Source organism: Cyprinus carpio, chromosome A8 (assembly GCF_018340385.1).
Source record: "Cyprinus carpio isolate SPL01 chromosome A8, ASM1834038v1, whole genome shotgun sequence".
Lineage (NCBI taxonomy): Eukaryota > Metazoa > Chordata > Actinopteri > Cypriniformes > Cyprinidae > Cyprinus > Cyprinus carpio.
In genome coordinates, this window is record NC_056579.1 from 11,024,252 (window position 1) to 11,042,586 (window position 18,335).

At 36.0% G+C, this 18,335-nt stretch overlaps 1 protein-coding gene across 1 annotated transcript in view; it reads right to left on the bottom strand.

Moving 5' to 3' along the window:
* nphp4 (nephronophthisis 4) overlaps positions 1 to 18,335 on the bottom strand; it is a gene marked incomplete at its 5' end in the record, with an annotated part of 135,568 nt that overhangs the window by 82,494 nt on the left and 34,739 nt on the right. The window contains 1 exon segment of the mRNA XM_042763030.1: positions 1,249 to 1,433. Within this exon segment, the coding sequence (XP_042618964.1) occupies positions 1,249 to 1,433 (185 nt within the window).

Consider the following 18,335-nt stretch of genomic DNA (forward strand, 5'->3'; position numbering starts at 1 on the left):
CTGGCTGCAGACTTGCACTTGCACTCTCAGACTTGCATTCTCAGACTTGCACTCTCAGACACTTGCACTTCCGGTAGTGACATCACTTGCAGTCTTTATTTTATATTTTGTTCTATTTATTTATTCTTTTTTGTTTGAATCTCTCAACATTTTACAACACCAGCCAGGTGTTGAAGACAAGAAAAAAGAAACTAAATTACGAAGTCACTTGCAATCGTCACTTGCACTCTCAGCTACCTGCGACGTCACTTGCAATCAACAGAAATCGTGCATGTTGCCAATGGAGACAAGAAACTGTGATGATTGAATGATTAAAACTAAATTAGTACTGTAACGTACAGGGGTCCTGCAAGAAAAAAAACAAGATCCGCAAATCCACGGCCACAAAACAGCAGAATATGAATGCAATGCGCAAAGTCTCTCATTGAGCTTTTTCCTCCCGTAGAAAACATAAACACTTAATATGACTTAATGTATTAAGATGCTATTCAAATATCAAATTCAATATAGTTTATTAATATAATGAATAATGTATGCAAAACATGCACAAAACATGGCATAATGTGGCATAATAATAGACTAAGATGATAAAGAAGAAACTCAATATGCTCCTCTTCATTATTAAAATATATGTACAGGCAATCAGGTGAGCCCAGAATAAATACAAAATGCAAAGTTTCGTGTTAAGCGTTTTTCCATATAGAATAACTGTCTACAGCGCTTTTATTTCATTGTCTTTGTCCATTAAGCTACATTATGTGTTTTATTTATAATGATTTTCTACGGGAGGAAATGAAACCCTTAATGAGAGACTTTGTGCATTGCGTTCATATTCTGTTGTTTTGTGGCCGCGGATTTGCGGGTCTTGTCTTTTTCTTGCAGGACCCTGTACGTTACGGTACTAAATTAGTTTTAATCGTTCAATCACCACAGTTTCGTCTCCATTGGCAACATACACGATTTGTGTCGATTGCTAGTGCTGTCACAGGTAGCTGAGAGTGCAAGTGGTGATTGCAAGTGACTTCGTAATTTCATAATTTCTTTTTTCTTGTCTTCACCACCTGGCTACTGTTGTAAAATGTTGAGAGATTCAAACAAAAAGTAATCAATAAATAGAACAAAATAAAAAAGACTGTCACTACCAGAAGTGCAAGTGTCTGAGAGTGCAAGTCTGAGAATGCAAGTCTGAGAATGCAAGTCTGAGAATGCAAGTCTGAGAGTGCAAGTGCAAGTCTGCAGCCAGACCCTTCTGTTGAGGTCTGCCTGAAGCTGCTGCTTGTGCTTGCTCCACGAGCCCTGTCCGCTCGGCTTCCTTTGGCCTCACGTTCCAGCACCAACACATGAGGCTTCTCCACCCAACCTCAGCCGTTATGGACCCCAACCTGCAGCCTGCGCTCCTGCGCATTGACTGAGCGTCCCTCCAGACCCCTGTTCTGATCAGGAAAACACACACGTGATAGGAAATTCAAAAGCCGTTTTGATCAACAGACGTTTATGCATAACTACAGGAACATGTGTTTGTGTACACAGACACGTGAGAGGAATAGAGTGGAGTGTGTTTGGCAGGGTCTGTTAATCCTCAGAGGAGGTATGGGAATGGAGCATGTGGATTGTGTTTGAAAGCTGCACAGTTACGACTGCTCTGTGATGGAAAGTGAGAGGGGCATGTAAGCTCTATTGATCCGTTCTATCCGCGGGACTGAATCTGAATGGCATTTCTCTGGTAAGCAGGGAGTGTGGAACTTATGGGAAAAGATACAGAGAATGAAACGGATTGATTGTCAATATCGCAATATGCTCTGAGACAACAAAATGTAATAAAGTGACAGTAATGAAGACAATTTGTCAGCTAAATTGTTTTAATTTTTTATGCTGTGCGGTAGCTCCGCCCAATGTCAGCTCTCATTGTTTCAAAATCCTGCTTCTCACAACTTTATTTTAAATAATTTGTCTACTTCTTGCAGCATTTCGCTTTCAGTGCATTTCTTTGATGCTGGAACCTTGCTTTATCTTTAGTTTAAGGCCTAAACAGTGTTTTAAATTGAGTAATTATGGTATTGTGGAAGCTTCTTTGAAGCTGTATTTCCCAAACAACATGATATCATTTTGGTTAATCTATATTTAACCAGATCTGGTAGCACTTTACAATAACGTTCCATTTGTTAACATTGGTCAATGCATGAACTAACATTAACAAAGAGCAATAAATTTGTTACAGTAGTTATTAATCTTTGTTAACGTTACTTAATAAAAATACAACTGTTCTTAGTTAGTTCATGTTAACTCAGGTCCATTAAATTATTGTGATACAACTTTTGATTTTAATAATGCATTCATAAATATTAACATTTAACATCAGCTAAGATTAATAAATGCTTTAGAAGTATTTTTCATTAATAGTTCATTTTAACTAATATAGTTAACTAATATTACCAAGTGGAACCCTTGTAAAGTGTTAACCTAAAATATTTAACTACAAAAATATCTCAATCTTTTTTTCACTGGTCCATGAACCAGTTCATTTACATGAATAATCTGACTGAACAGATTCCCAAAAATGAATAAAACTGTGGTTAATTGCATTATCTACTACTACTACTACTACTACTACTACTACTACTAATAATAATAATAATAATAATAATACACCTGTTGAAAAAAGGACCATGGTAAAAAAAAATAATATAGCTACACTGTTTTAAAAACAGTTTCTGAACTATGATCACTGTACTGAAAAGTGTAGTTTAGTTGCCCTCCAGCACTGGAGTTATGGAGGGCGGGGGGTGGGGGTAACACAGTTGTCAGTATCCCTTCCTGTTACATACTGTAATGAATCATCACTGGTACTTGCACCCCAGTCTCCAAAAACTGTCACCAGTCGTTAAATATTAGGGGTGTGACTCTCTGTAAGTCAGCGTCCAGACATGTTTACAATAACACATCAATTTGATGACAGCCTGTTGCCATTGTGTGGCGACTCTTGGCAGACACCTTGTGTTTGGAAGGTGCATCGGCTCTGAGACGGTGTGGAAGTAGCAGTCAGATGTTATTAATTGCAGCATTACAGAGGATCTGTAAAAGAAGGTATGGGACTAACTGTTTTTCTCTCTCACTTCTCCTCAGGGTGAGAGTCACATCTATCTGCTCAGTCCTCCCACTCACTGCTCCTCCAATTAGCATATCAATTGTGTGCAGTGTTTTATATGCAGGCCTACAAGAAGTAGTCCACGCGTATCCCACTTTATGCTGTGAATCATCCAGCTACTGCAGCGACCATCAGAGTATTTCTGAATCCTTCCTTTAAGTGGATGTAATTGCAATTTTGTGCACGGTTCATGGCTTAATAGGTTAGATCTGTGCATTTCCATGAGTCTGATGGGTTCTTGCCAGTGATATAGATGTGAATGATTTGTGGGGTACATTTCATTTTATGATTTTGTGTGACAAATACATTGAGACTAAATGTTCTTCTGTAAAATGTGTTTGTTATTTTTTTGTGGGGTACATTTCTTTTTTAAAAAGGGAAAGTTAACCCAGAAATGAACATTCTGTCATCATTTACTCACCCTCATGTTACTCCAAAACAGTATGACTTTCTCTCTTACATGAAACACAAAAGGAGAAGTTTAGTAGTATGTTCAAGCTGCTCTTTTTGCATAAAATAAAGTGAATGGTGACCAGGAGCAGCCAATCTACAAAAAATATAGTTTGCTAAAGCCATACAATAGGTACAATAGGTGTGTGAAAGATGCTGTATTTAAGTCGTCATTTAATGATTCAAAAATATAGTTTTCTAAAGACACACGATAGGTCTGCTTGGTAAATAAAGTAAGATTTAAGTTTTTATTGTGGATTATACCTTGTGTTTCCATCTTAGCTTTTTGTTTAAATGGCAAATGAAATTTCACAAATGAAATTGTAATGCATTTATCACTATGGACACAAAAACATTGAGGTCAGTATTTTATATTAAGAAATTAAATACATTTATATAGCAAGGATGCATCAAACTGATCAAAGGTGACAGCAAAGACTTTTACATTTTTATAAAAAATAATAATAATAAATGCTGTTTCTTTGAACTATCTACTTGTCAAAAAACATCATGAAAAAAAAAATTAAGTTACACAAGTGTTTTAAACATTGATAATAATAAGAAAAGTGTTGATATGGCACCAAGGAACCAATATTTATACTGGTCATTGAAAAAGCAGATATTGATCAACAACTTTTCTATCTTGACTTTAGTTGTGGCCCTGTGAGGTTTTCGGTGGCTATTATCTCTGCCTCTAAGACTTTATATTTGTTTTTGATGCTTTATTAGACTTTGGTTTTTGTTGCATTTCTGAGATTCAATTATCTGGAAGAATATTGTGAAACGCTGTAGTGCAACAAGCATAGAGAGGCAGAGACTCTATATTCAGCAATTATTTATTTCAAACAATTTTAATGGGTGTGGATGTCTTTTTATGTTTTAAAGTGTTATAGTTTTATAGGTATAGTAAAGTAATTAAATCACGTAGCAATGTGCCTGTTCTCAGCAAATACATGTAACACAAAGCCCTCAGGTGGCACAGCCCTGCACAGCGTTCGAATACATGACTGCGAAAGGTCGGTGGGAAGCTTACAGGCTCTGCAGGACAGACAGCACATATTTTTGTAGGAATTAAGAGTCCTGCTTTGAGGAACACAGGGATTAAAATTTCAGGTCATGGAATATATTGCCTTCTCCCCTCCAGGTTATGGTTAGATTAATGTCATTGTAATCATGCAAATATGGTGTTAATGAAGCACAGTTAGCATCTAACCAGAAGTAAAAAACGAATTATTATATAACAATAATAATACTGTGAACCATCCGTGAACTCAACACACAAATTTAATAAATCTTACATTTGTTTCTCAATTTGTTCACAAAACAGCTTTGACCAATACTTGTGTGAGATGGAATATTTGTTGTGCTATTTACTCTGCCAAGGTTGAGGTCAGATAGATTTTTAATGTTTTTAAAGGAATGCTCTTATGCTCATCAAGGCTGCATTTATTTGAAAAATAAATAAATAAATAAATAAATAGAAATAGAGTAAAACTGAAATATTGTAGAATATTATTACGATTTAAAATATTAGTTTTCTGTTTTATATATTTTATAATGTTAAATATCCCTCTGATGGCAAAGCTGAATTTTCAGCAGTCATTACTTCACTTTTCAGTGTCATACAATCCAGATATCATGCTAACATTTCTTATTATTAGTAATGTTGAACTACTAATTACTAATGTTGAAAACAGCCATGCAGCTTAAAATTTTTGTAGAAAACATATAAATTTTTCATGATTCATTCATGAATAGAAAAATATATATTTTTTGTAATAATGTTAAATCTTTACTTTTGATGTCACTTTTGACCAAATACTTTTTACTTTGTAAAAGTATTCACTTCTGTAAAATAAATAAATAAATAAATAATAATAATAATAATAATAATAATAAACTTGGTAGTGTATAATTTTAGTATAATATCAATAATATATATTCAAAAAAGTTACATAAAAAAACAGTTATTTATTATACTTGTAGCAAATTTAGAGTCCAGTAGGAGGTGTACTTTTTTCTTTGTCCATTGTTTCTGATTAGAATTTCATTTGTCTTAACAAATACTTTGTTATCTGTGTCACTGCTTTCCATTTGAAAACTAATTTAGCAAGCAAGAAGCTGAGCCGTGTATGTATATCACTGCCAATTAACTCCCTAGAGAATGACACAAGCGACGTACAGTATGTGTGTCAGAAGCAGTATACACACCAGCTCACTGAAACAAGTTGATAACAATATGATGATGTATAATTAGTGCAGTATGCTTTGACACTGAACCCCACAACGGATTCCACTTTAAAACACAAACAGGCATAGAGTGCACTGTGTTACTGACTTAAAGAGACAGGTCACTTTTTTTTTTTTTTTTTTTTTTTGTTGAGTTAAATGTGTTTCAGACTTATTGTGTGGGTTGCAATAAGAAGAGCTGGGGCTGAAGATTTTCAGCGAAAAATGTGAATCTGTTCGGATCACTTTTCCTTATATACTTTACTAATTTTGAATCTTGACAAGGCCAATCCTTATTCACATCCATTATATTGAAAGTTCGACAAAAGAAAAAAAGTCACATAAGTTTGGATCTACATGAGGGTGAGTAAATAATGTTTTTTCAGTATATTCATTTTTGGGTGAACTTTAAAAAAACGTGACTGGTTGAGTGAATGATGGGAAGAAGGCGGGGAAAGGGAGAGAAGGGTAAAGCAGAAGAGGTTAGAGTGGAAGAGGTGAGTGTATGAGGCTTTTTTAAGCTTATCTGATAAAGTAATATCTTATTTCTGTTTCATACTCTTGTCATTACTCTTTTTTTTCCTCTCACTCTCCTTCTTGTCTGCTCTCTGTGCTGTCACAGATTTTGCTTCCTGTGCCCAAAATATGAATATTTTAGAGCTAAGAAGCTTAAAGGGAACAATGAAATGGCCTGAAGTTAAATCATACCCCATTTCCAGCTTCCCAAAGCAATGAGAGTGACTGAGTGAGAAAGAGACTGAAGGAGAAGGAAAGCGAGGGAGGAGAATCTTTTCTAAGTGATGAATGCAGCGCAGTGTATCTCACAGTAATGACAAAGCTTATCCTCTCTCACTGGCCTCTGTTTCTCATCTGTGAAATTTCTGGAGTCTGCGGGTCACGCATCATCTAGCCCAGTGGTCGTGACAACAGGACCTTTAACAGACAAGGCTGGCGACAAGGATGGAGGAATATTACTTTGAATTGAACAAAATGCACAAAAGATGAAATGCTTATATGAAACATGCAAAAGTTTATTCTCAGACTCAATGTCAAAATAAAAAAAAAAACATAATGGCAGTTTTTATCTTGCATCTGTTTGTGTGGTTGTCTCACACTAAGGCTTTTCAGTTTGGAAGATCAAGTAGGCATGCAAAAAAGAGAGCTGGTTAAGTCCCCTCACTCCCAGAGTTCTGTATTTATTTCTTTTTGGATTTTAGTTTGCGGGGGAATAGACACATTCCCATTGGCATCACAAGCAGCAAATTTAGCCTCAAACCAAAATGTCTTTGATGTTTTTGATGGTTGAATCAGAACAGAGGACTTAAAAATAGAAACAGTTGCATTTGAATCTTCATGAAAGACTTCAATGCTTTTTAAAAGAATATCATTTATTTAACTCATGATTGTGTGGGTTGGATCACAATGTCATGGCCTAAAATGACAACCAACTCTTCTTTGATTTGACCTTGGTTTTGATGCTTTTTTTTTCTTCAAAAATAAAGGTCGCTACAAAGGCCATTCAAATGGAAATAAAAAAGTAGGACTTTTGCAAGTAGTACTTTCACTTTGACAATACTCATGATCAACTGTCACCAATATGAACAAAAGCACTAACAATTCCACTAATAAGAGGTATAGAAGACGAAATGCGGGCCAGCAAATTGATTTTACAGAAACTGCTGTGTGTTGAATATTCTGGTTCAGGCGAATGATTGGGAAGGTCATTTAAACCAAATACAGGAATAATAGCAGCAAGAAAAGACAAGCTCTGGAGGGGTGAGGGTCATCTTCCCATTCACTCTCAAGAATTGAAGAGGGTTTTTTTCCCCCCTGAGAAATAAAATTGGTTTCAGAAGGTTATTTCTTTGTAGTGAGCAGATGAAATGAATACAGAGCGTGTTATTTCAGAGGTGCATTCAGCATTTATTTAATACCAGTGGGCCGATTATCACGGGAAGAAGTGTCATTGTTTTGTCCGTGACCAGATTAAATCATGCAAATTTATAAAATAATTATACTTTAAAAAAAAAACATTACTTTATAAACCAAATTTAAAAAAACAACAACTGTTTTGTGGACTGTATTTTTTTTTAATTTTTGATTAATTTTTTATTTTTTTTGGATAATTTAAAGAATTTATGAATAAAAAAAAAATCAAACAAAATTTAAATAAAAAAATACATTGAAGTATAATTTTTTTTTTATGTAAATTACATTTAAAAGTGGGACATGAGTTTTTTTTTATATTTAATATTTAGTTAAATTGTTGTGGAGGTGTTATTTACTTTAATAGTTGCAGGGGAGCATGAACAATTTACATATTTTTTTAACAAGATAATTCTTTTTTCAGCAAGTCCTCGGTTCTTTGAAAATGATAAAAGGATCCGACTACACTATTGACTTCTGCAAGATGGCAATGTGGTTGAAAGAGCTCAGAGTCAAGGGTAAGTCAGAGAACAAAGACGAGCTTCCTTATATTAATTTGAATCTGCACTGTGGCTCTACCCACATAATAGACATTTAATGGCTTTCATAAAATTTGCAATTAATTTTATTGGGATTTATTGACAAATGATTTGCCAAAGAGCTGGGAGTGAAAAGAAAGTATCCAGGGCATAATCAGTGGCATAACTAAAATTATGTGTGAATGCCTAAACAACCAAGAGACAATTACTAATAACCCATAAAGGTGCAAAGTAATGATTTCCACTAAATGTTTTATACTGGAAGAAATTAATAGTTTAAAATGATGCATACTCATGAAGACCTGAATACTGTGGCCGTGCATAACTTGCTAAACTTGCAGGTGGCTGCCATAGCATTGTTATACAATTGCTAAGATGTGTTTTAGCACATTGCTTTGTGGGTTGCTAGGTTGGAGGTGGGAGTTTTTATATTCATATATCAAAACATTCTAATGTCTGAGATTTCAGATGATTATCTCTAATACTTTTTGTTGTAGACATGAAAAAACAGTTACTTGAATCATGAATGCAAATTTGAACACTTCTTTACTCCCAATTTTTTTATGAAGCTTGTCACAGAATTAAAATGTGCATCTATGCCACACAGATTACTTGAAATCTTTATCAGGGTGTTAATAAGTCACATATCACATATATCACATTATCCCACTAAATAAGCTCTCCATCAGACACCCTGGGAAAACTGTAAGAGTGGGTTAGAAACACAGCACGACACAGAATGAATGACATTGAAATCCATGAAATCCAGCAAATCAGAGCATTGAGAAGAACATTGCTTACAGCAGAGTAAGCCCCATGAAAGTACAAGGAGGAAGTGAGTTAAACACTTCAACCAACAGTACACTCAGTAATCTGGTCTATCTGCGTGGACTGGGAATCATACCATATTTTCTCAAGGACCAGATAGTGTTAATTTTAAATACAGTACACAGTGAATATGACAGAGGTAAACTGGATATAGTGCAGCATAGTTCGAAATCAAGGATTTAAACTTGCTCACTTGTGCGTGTCTACTGACACGGTCCACATCAAATGCACATTGTTTTACAGGAACTGGCTGTCAAAATAAAAGTCATACTCACAACAACTTACTAGCCAAACTGAAAAACTTATTAGCCAATGCTAGTAATTAAAAATTATAATCGCACTTCGCAATATATCAGTTGACCACTAGCATGAATAGATACTCATTTTGAGATTTTCTAAAGATTACATATAACAGTGTTTTCAAATTATTACGAATTCGATAAGCATTTAGTATAGTTTACACCACAGCTAAGTGCTCAGAAGAGATTTCACTGCACATCTAAAAGTTTAGTAGCATTTCAGAAGGAACATGCAGTCTGTGATAAACCCACTTATTATGCTTATGAGCATCCCAGCATGCCTTCAGAAAGAGCAGAATGAATGCAGTTATATATCATATCTCAGGCTTTAATAGAGATTGTGTGTGTGTGTGTGTGTGTGTGTGTGTGTGTGTGTGTGTGTGTGTGTGTGTGTGTGTGTGTGTGTGTGTGTGTGTGTGTGTGTGTGTGTGCCCACACTGAGAGAGTGTGCTGGATCACACTGCGATGAGTCATGCAGGAAGTGTAACAGCAGTATCATTAGCATGTTATCCACATCCACCCACTCAGCCTCTCTCGCACACACACACACACAGATTTCAATTGTTGCAGCTGACAAACACCTCTCATTGAAGATGCTAATCACTGCCCTCTGCTAAGAAGAACATCAACAAATCACACAAATGCACAGATGTACACATAATATAAAAACGCAGTTGCCAAACACAAAAATGTTTTGCAACAACGTGACAAAATAGTTCAAACCTTCAGTCATAAGCCAGTCAAAAAAAGCACCTAAAAGATTCCCAGTGGCTCAGAAATGGAGTAGCCAAATAATACTAGACAGGTAGAGTCAGCGGACGCCAACTTCCCTCGACATGGAAAAGGCACTTTTATACAAAAGTTCAAGAATTCAGAGGAGTTGTGAGTGTGAGAATGTGTTTAGGTGGAGCAGTAATGTACAAAGTAGTGTAAACTGAAAATTCATAAATGGTAAAGCACTATGGCAACAGGTCTTTTCACATTTTATTCTCTAAACACTGAACATTAATCAAACATCAGCAGTAATTCAATGATAAAATCTAAGACCACCATTTATTGAGTGCTGCCCTTTGTTTAGAATCTCTTTTCAGACAGTTAGATTCAATTTAGGCTTATTCTTTTCTTTTAGACCATCTTTGCATGCCATTCATACCTAATTAAAAAAAAAAAAAAACTGTGCAGCTCTGAAAGTACAAAGTGAAAAAAAAGGATTTTAAAGCATATAAGCTAAATCTAAGTTTAATCTAAACAGAAGTGAAATTTTAAAAAGATAAAATCTTGTAAGGCTGTATGAAGGAATTAATGAAAATAGCAATATGGGGAAAAACAGTTGGATATTTCATTTTTTTTTTTTTAATCACACCTAGAATCCAATCCTTGGACAAAAGTGTCAAGGATGTTAGATAATTTTGTGTATGCAGCTCCTTCTGTTGCGAATAGGATCGTTTGGTTTCTCTTTGCTTGTATTTTTATTGAATTGGTATAGGATTGGTATAGGATTTTTTTTTAAGGCAGGCCTGAAAATAGAGATTGAGACAAATGGCCCAAATTCACCAGGCTTTGCCAATCTGTGAGCAAAAATAGCCGTGATAATTGTGAAAGAAGTGTTCAAGCTTTGGGCCAAGGCTTATCTTATGCAGCAGCTAGCAGTAAGTAGTTCTCTCAGTTAGGATGAGGATAAAGACAAGGATGAGGGCAAAGATATGGATGAGGAGAAGGATAAGGTCAAGGATGAGATGAAGAACAGGATGAAGAAGAGGGCAAGGACAGGACTTAACTTTTTTTAGCAAGTTTGTTTTCTGCTTGTTAGTTGATTAGGCTAATATCTCAGATTAGTTCAAAAGGCAACATTTTCACTGGCCCAAACACACACACACACACACAAAAACTGGTTTCCATGTGTTATGGGGACATTCCATAGACAGACAGACAGACACAAAACTCATTTTTTTTATTAATTTAAATTTAATTTAAAATTAATTATTTTAATATCTATAAAATCATTATAGATATCGCGAGTTTTGATGTGTCCCGCGAGATCCGGCTGGTCTTGCAAGTTGCAAGAAGGTGACGATATGCACAATTGATCGCGATCTCAAATCAAACACACTCAATCTTATTCCTGAAAGACAACGATTCAGCTATGTCTATTACAACTGTTTCACATCGCGAGTGTCAGTGGAGCGTGAGAAGCACGTTTTGTCGCTGCCCATGTTAATGAATGATTCAGGCTGCTGCTGATCCAGAAAGAGCAGCACAAAAAGTATTCTCAACCACACATCATTATTCCTGTGTTACAGACATTTAATTAACATAAGTACTGGGATAAAAGTTTATAGGTTGAGTATAAACACTTATTCTCTACAGTAGTGTTCAAAATGAAAGTATCTTAACACATGTATGTATTGTAACGCTTACACTCTTCCTCCAGCAGGTGGCGACAACTGCCCGTTTAAAAAAAAGGATTTGTCATTGAATCATTCATTCAGGAGATTCCAACAGTGAAAGGAGTCTTAATGAATTTAGACACTTACTCCTTCATTTATTTAATTTTTAAAGTTTATTCAAATTAATATATTTTTTAAAGATTTAAGCAATGAACATTTTGTCAAAACCACTAGTAAATTATGTTATTTTGTTTAGCTTTCTAATCTTTTTTTCTTCAGAATTGTGAGATAATTGTGATCTCCAATTTATATATAAAAAACATGATTCTCAATTTATCCAGAATCGTGCAGCTCTAGTTTACATGTTGTTTATTGCTATATATATATATATATATATATATATATAATATGTATATTATATTGTATAGATATATAATAGAAGTTTAATTTAATAAAGCACAAGTTGATTTCAAAATGCTCCTACATTTTTTTTTGCATTGTGTTTTTCCAGTTGAATAAAAGACTATTTTTCCCTATACATTTCATCATTGAGGATTTCTTTTTAAAAAAAAGTCTAAAAATCTTGTCTCGTTTCGTGGGATAAGTTTCTCATTACACCCCTAATATATATATATATATATATATATATATATATATATATATATATATATATATATATGATTTGATTTGTTTTATATTATATAATTATTTTTAATAATTATTTTAGATTCATAAATATAATATTTTAATAATCAAATATGAGGTTTTCTTCTAAAAAATAATAATAGCTGGAAATACAGTTAGACAATTATACAATAAATAATAATAATAAATAACTCATCAGTAACACTCTACAACAAGGTCCCATTAATTAACAGTAAAGCATTAACTAACATTCACAAACAATGAGAAATATATCTGTTACAGTATTAATTAATCTTTGTCAGCATTAGCTAATAAAAATATAACCATTCATTATTAGTTCATTTTACCTTCAACTTTTAATAATGTAGTATAGTAAAAGTTGAAATTAACATGTTGAAATGTTGAAATTAATATTAAGACTAATAAATGCTTTACTATGTTTCTTTGTTACTATGTATTTCATTGTTATCATTATAAGTACTGATGTAGTTAACCAATGACTACGTTTACATGGACATCAGTAATCAAATTATTTACCTTGTTCTAAATAAGCCAATTTTATGATTATGGTGTTTACATGAGTTGCTTTTAGAATATTCCTTTCATGTTCCCGTTTTACATGTTATAGACAGTTTCAACGGCAACAACATAAACAAACGTTTATGTTCATGTCTGGACCTAACTTAACTTCCGGTAGACTTCTAAATAGAATCAGTAACAACAGCTAATATATAGTTTATAGTATATAGCAAACATATAGTTTGTCTTCGTGATGATGCCATGTACAGTTTTGGGTGTTTCATTTTTAATTTTATGAAAGCTTCCATTTTATTTGTGCGTGCATACAGACGATGGCGGTGTTTAAGCTCTTTTATTTGCCATCAAACGCTTGTGCCGTGCCTTGCGCCGCATTGCGCCGGGTGTATGATAGGGCCCTTCGTTTGCAAAGTATAAAAATTTCATGTACATTACCAAAAAAATATAAACTTACAGTGCTGGCATAAAAAGACAGACGACAGTTCCATCAACCATCCTGAAACTCTCTCACTCTGACCCTGGAGCAGAAAATCATCTTTGTATTTGAATTAGGGTACCTGATCCAATCATAAACTCACACTGCACTTTTTGAGAAGTCTTAATACATTTCAAGCACCTAAGAATATAGAATATAGAAGATGAAAACCTGGGTTCATGCCATGGTGATTAATCCTGTTAAAAACTACAATTCCCTTATTTCCTTTTTCTTGTACCTGCCCAGATATAATAAACCTCTGAGGGTTGGGGGTTTCATGCATCTTTCACAGAGTGAGATGGGTTTAGTGTCAATAATATCCTGATGACAATGCATTGAGAGTCACACTCTCTAAAGTTCAACCACCCACATGAGGGCCAATTAGAGCCTGCTGTCGGCTGCTATCACGTGTGAATTATCACCTCAGAACTGCAGAAAAGTGACGTCAGGCGATGGATGAGAGTGCACAGATTTTGATGAATATTCCCTTCCCCAATTCTCTTTTTGTTTTCTGTCACCATTTTCTCCATCCTGATAATATGACAACATAATGATAATTGGAATAGTATTATTGTTATTATTTCAGTATTAGCACAATTAAAATTGAATGCTGAATGCTGAACATTCAGCAACTGTCTAGGTCAATGGGAGAGTTTCGAAATTAAAAATGTATTTTAAAAAAGTATAAAGTTAATAGTTATCACACCTAAGGCTGAAATTATCTACAAAACAAATTTCGGAGTCTCTACTATAAGCAGTTCAGGGTGAATTAATAGCAGAAGTTTAACAGCTGAGGTTAAAAATTTTAAACAAACCCTGCCCAGAACTTCTGATGAGTATCAAAACAGTACTGCCTTGCAAAGCACTACAATAAAAAGCACTTTCAAAAACTGTAATGATATTATCATAAATACACAGAGAACAACAAAAAGAGAATCACTTCAACATGACAACAAGTGATGTCCTATGAGCTGATTTTAGCTCTGCTAAAATAGTTCCTCTGACATCCACTAACACCGCAGGGAAAGTGACAACCTGAGCGGTTTAGGAAGCACAATTAAAACGGGCTCTTGTGTATTGTGGGTGCATATGTCTGTCTAGGTTTTAAAGCTGTTTTAAGGTCAGAATACTGAAGGGTTTCTGCTTTACACCATTAAACAGAGAAGTTTTTAGGTGAAATGATTAGAGAGTAATGGTTTTTTTAATGTCTTAAAATTTGACATTTGTTATCAATTTCATGTTATTGTGTTTTTTTATATGTTTTTCTTATGTTATTTATATATCTTTCTCTCCAAGTTTAAGGGATGACCAAAGCGGTGTGTCTGCAGTGTGTAAATAATTGCAAACGCATGAGTGCATCTGTCAAACATGGTTACCGGGGTCCAGGCTCTACACACACACACACATACACACAGACTGCAGACAGCCTTCACAGATCCACACAGCCTGAAACACAACCACACTAGAATACAGAATACTCTTATAGAAAATGCACTGTTCCCTTGCCACAATGCAAAGAGTGCCTGTGAGGAGGTGAAGAAATTGCTGTTACAAGACTTATCACTCGAGGTTGTATCTCATGGAGAGGGCACAGACCACAGCTTCAAATCAAATTAATTACTAATTTGTGCTCATTTGCTGACACTTTTCATCCAAAGTGACTTATATCATGTCTTAATTAAGTGTGACGCAAAGCGCCAAGTGATCTGTCTGTCAGGAAGAAATCTCTTTCAGAAGTAAATAAGTCTTTTAACACGACTTTCAGTGTGAATTAACGTACATGTCAATCTCATAATTCTGTACATTTTGTGTTCCACAGAATTAAAAAAAATTAAAATAACGTGGTTTCCATAGACATGAGTGTAAATAAACCTTAGATGAATTCTTAGATGATTTATGCATAATAGTTTTTGTCGTAACTACACTACCGTTTAAAAGTGATCAAATATACAAAAAAAAAGTAATGAATTTGAAACATTATTTTATCCAGTCTTCAGTATCAGATGATCCTTCAGAAATGTTTCTAATATGCTGATTTTGGTGCTCAAGAAACATTTCTGTGCAGCTTAATATTTTTGTGAAAACGTGATAGTTTTTCAGGATTTTTTGATCAATAGAAAGACTGGCATTTATTTTAAAAGAAATCTATAATGCTGGTGTTTGGGTTTTGTTTCTTATTTAGGTTTTCTTGTCTTGGTTCCTGCCTTGTCATGTGTTTCCCTGACCCTGTCATGTGATCCTACCATGAGGTCCTTTTGTTCATGTGTCTTGTTCCCATTGGTTCCTTTGTTGTATGTGTCATGTGTTCATTGGTTGGATTATGTCATTTGAGATATATATATATTGTGTATTTTCTAGCTTTGTGCTGTAAAACCTGCTGTTAAATTTTGAGTTTTGTTCATTGTCATGTCAAGATCTAGTTTAGTTCATGTCTGTTTTGTATCACATTTTGGTTTGCTCTGGTTTGGTTTATTAATAAAGGCTCCACATGGGTTCATCATACTTGCCTTCAGTGGGACTTCAGTTACAGAAAAGCTAGACCAAAATAAGAACCCAGCAGTTTCCTTATTGTGCCTTCACCAAGGCCATCATACTATTGAGGATTATGTTCAGGACTTTTGTGGACTCTGTCACCAAGTGGATTTTAATGACGTGGCCTTTAAGGACATTTTTTGCGTGGGTCTTAATGAGCACATTTGTTCCCAATGAGTTCCCATTCATTCAAAATTTATTGGTTCTTTGCCGAATACATAGACTATGCCTTATTGCTGCGTGGATCATCATTCACTGCTGGAACTGTGGACAATGCTACCCACAGTTCTGCAGCACATACCAAGCCAGGGCCTGTTCACGTCATGGCCACCACATCAGAGCCTCGTCACATCACTGCTGCCACTCCAGAACCTCTACCCAACATAGCTGCCACTCCAGACTCTCGACCCATCATGGCTGCCATGCCAGAGTCTCCAGCCATCATGGACACCACTCCAGTGTTTCCAGATGTCATGAACATCGCATCTGAGGCTACAAGGGCAATTCCTAGGCACGAGACTGGCTTCCAGTTTGAAGGGCACACCACTTGTGTTGGTGCGAGCAGCTGGCATTTCTATGGTGGTACCCAGCCTGAGAGTCTCAAGGCTGTTCCACTGTCAGTCGCACTCTCTGGCAATGGCCATATTTTGTGTTTGGGCTACACACTGCTCTCCTGTAAATGAGTCCACACCAGAGCCCGCTCAAACCCTGTTACTGCCAAGGAGGCCATCCCTGAACTCACAGTCTGCCCTGTTACTGCTGAGGAGACCATCCCCGAACTCACAGTCTGCCCTGTTACTGCTGAGGAAGCCGTCCCTGAACTCACAGTCTGCCCCGTTACTGCAGAGGAGGCCGATTCTGAACTCAGTCAGCTCTGTCATGGCCAGGAAGGCCATTTCTGAACTCACAGTCACTCCTGTCATAGCCAAGGAGGCCGTCCCTGAACTCTCTGCCTGTTCTGTCACGTCGAAAGAGATCATCCCTGAAACCCTTGCCTGTTCTGTCCTGCCATGGAGGCTGTCTGTGAACACTCTACTTGTCATGTCATGGTCACAGAGGCCGCTCACAAACTCTCTGCCTGTCATGCTACAGCTACTGAGGCTGTTCAAGGATTTTCTGCCTGTCATGTCGTGTCTATGGAGGTCATTCATGAACTTTCTGCCGGTAATGCTACAACCACTGAGTTCGTTCAAGGATATTCTGCCTGTCATGCTGCACCTGTGGAGGCTGCTCACGAACTCTCTGCCTGTTCTGTCATGGCCAGGTGCTCTGTCCATGTCTCTGTTCTGCCATTGCCTCCTGACCTGTGGTGGTCTTCTGCTCTGTAAGATTCACCTTGGTCACCTGCTCTGGGCACCTGCTCCACTGGTTCCACCTTGGCGGTCATCTGCTCCACTGTGGCGATTCTCAGTCCTGCCTGCTCCGCCCTGGTGGTCTTCAGCTCTGCCCTGGCTTCCAGGCCTGCCATTGCTCCATAGTCTAGGTCCTCTGTGTTATGTTAGGGTGTTTGTGGCTGCCCTGGGGGAGGGAGATATGTAATGCTGGTTTTTGTGTTTTCTTTTTTCTTGTCTTGGTTCCTGCCTTGTCATGTGTTTCCCTGACCTTGTCATGTGATCCTACCATGCAGCCCTTTTGTTCACGTGTCTTGTTCCCATTGGTTCCCTTGTTGTATGTGTCATGTGTTCATTGGTTGGATTGTCATGTGACCCCATTTGTTTGATATATATAGCCCTCATGTTGCCATTATTTCTTATCTTGCTTTGTACTGTGTAAACTGCTGTTGGGGAGTTTTGTTCATGGTCATGTCAAGATCTAGTTTAGTTCATGTCTGTTTTGTATCACGTTTTGGTTTTTTTGTTTTGGTTTATTAATAAAGGCTGATTTATAAATAAAAGCTGAACATGGGTTCATCATTCACGCCCTCAGTGTTACAAAATTAAAAGTCTTTAATGTCACTTTTGATCAATTTAATGAATGCTTGCTGAATAACTGTATTACATTTCTTTCAACAAAAAATAAATACTTATTCCACACATTTAAACAGTAGTGTAGCTTCAAATGTCATGACATTAGGTCAAGGTTATGAATTTGGATCACATTTTGCAGGGTTTAAACCTACCACCTCATTACCAGCCTCAAACATTAACCACTAGGCATTCACCAAACCACCATCCAAACCAAATCCATCATCCACCCACCCCGCAAATTCAAAAATCTCAATCATCTGAAGTTTTTCGAGGTCTCTACAGCCTCTTTGCACTTACTTTGTTCATTTCGGTCTTCATTACAGGAAAACAGGAGCAGATGGTGTGACTGTAGAGAATTTTGTTAGATTTATAATGT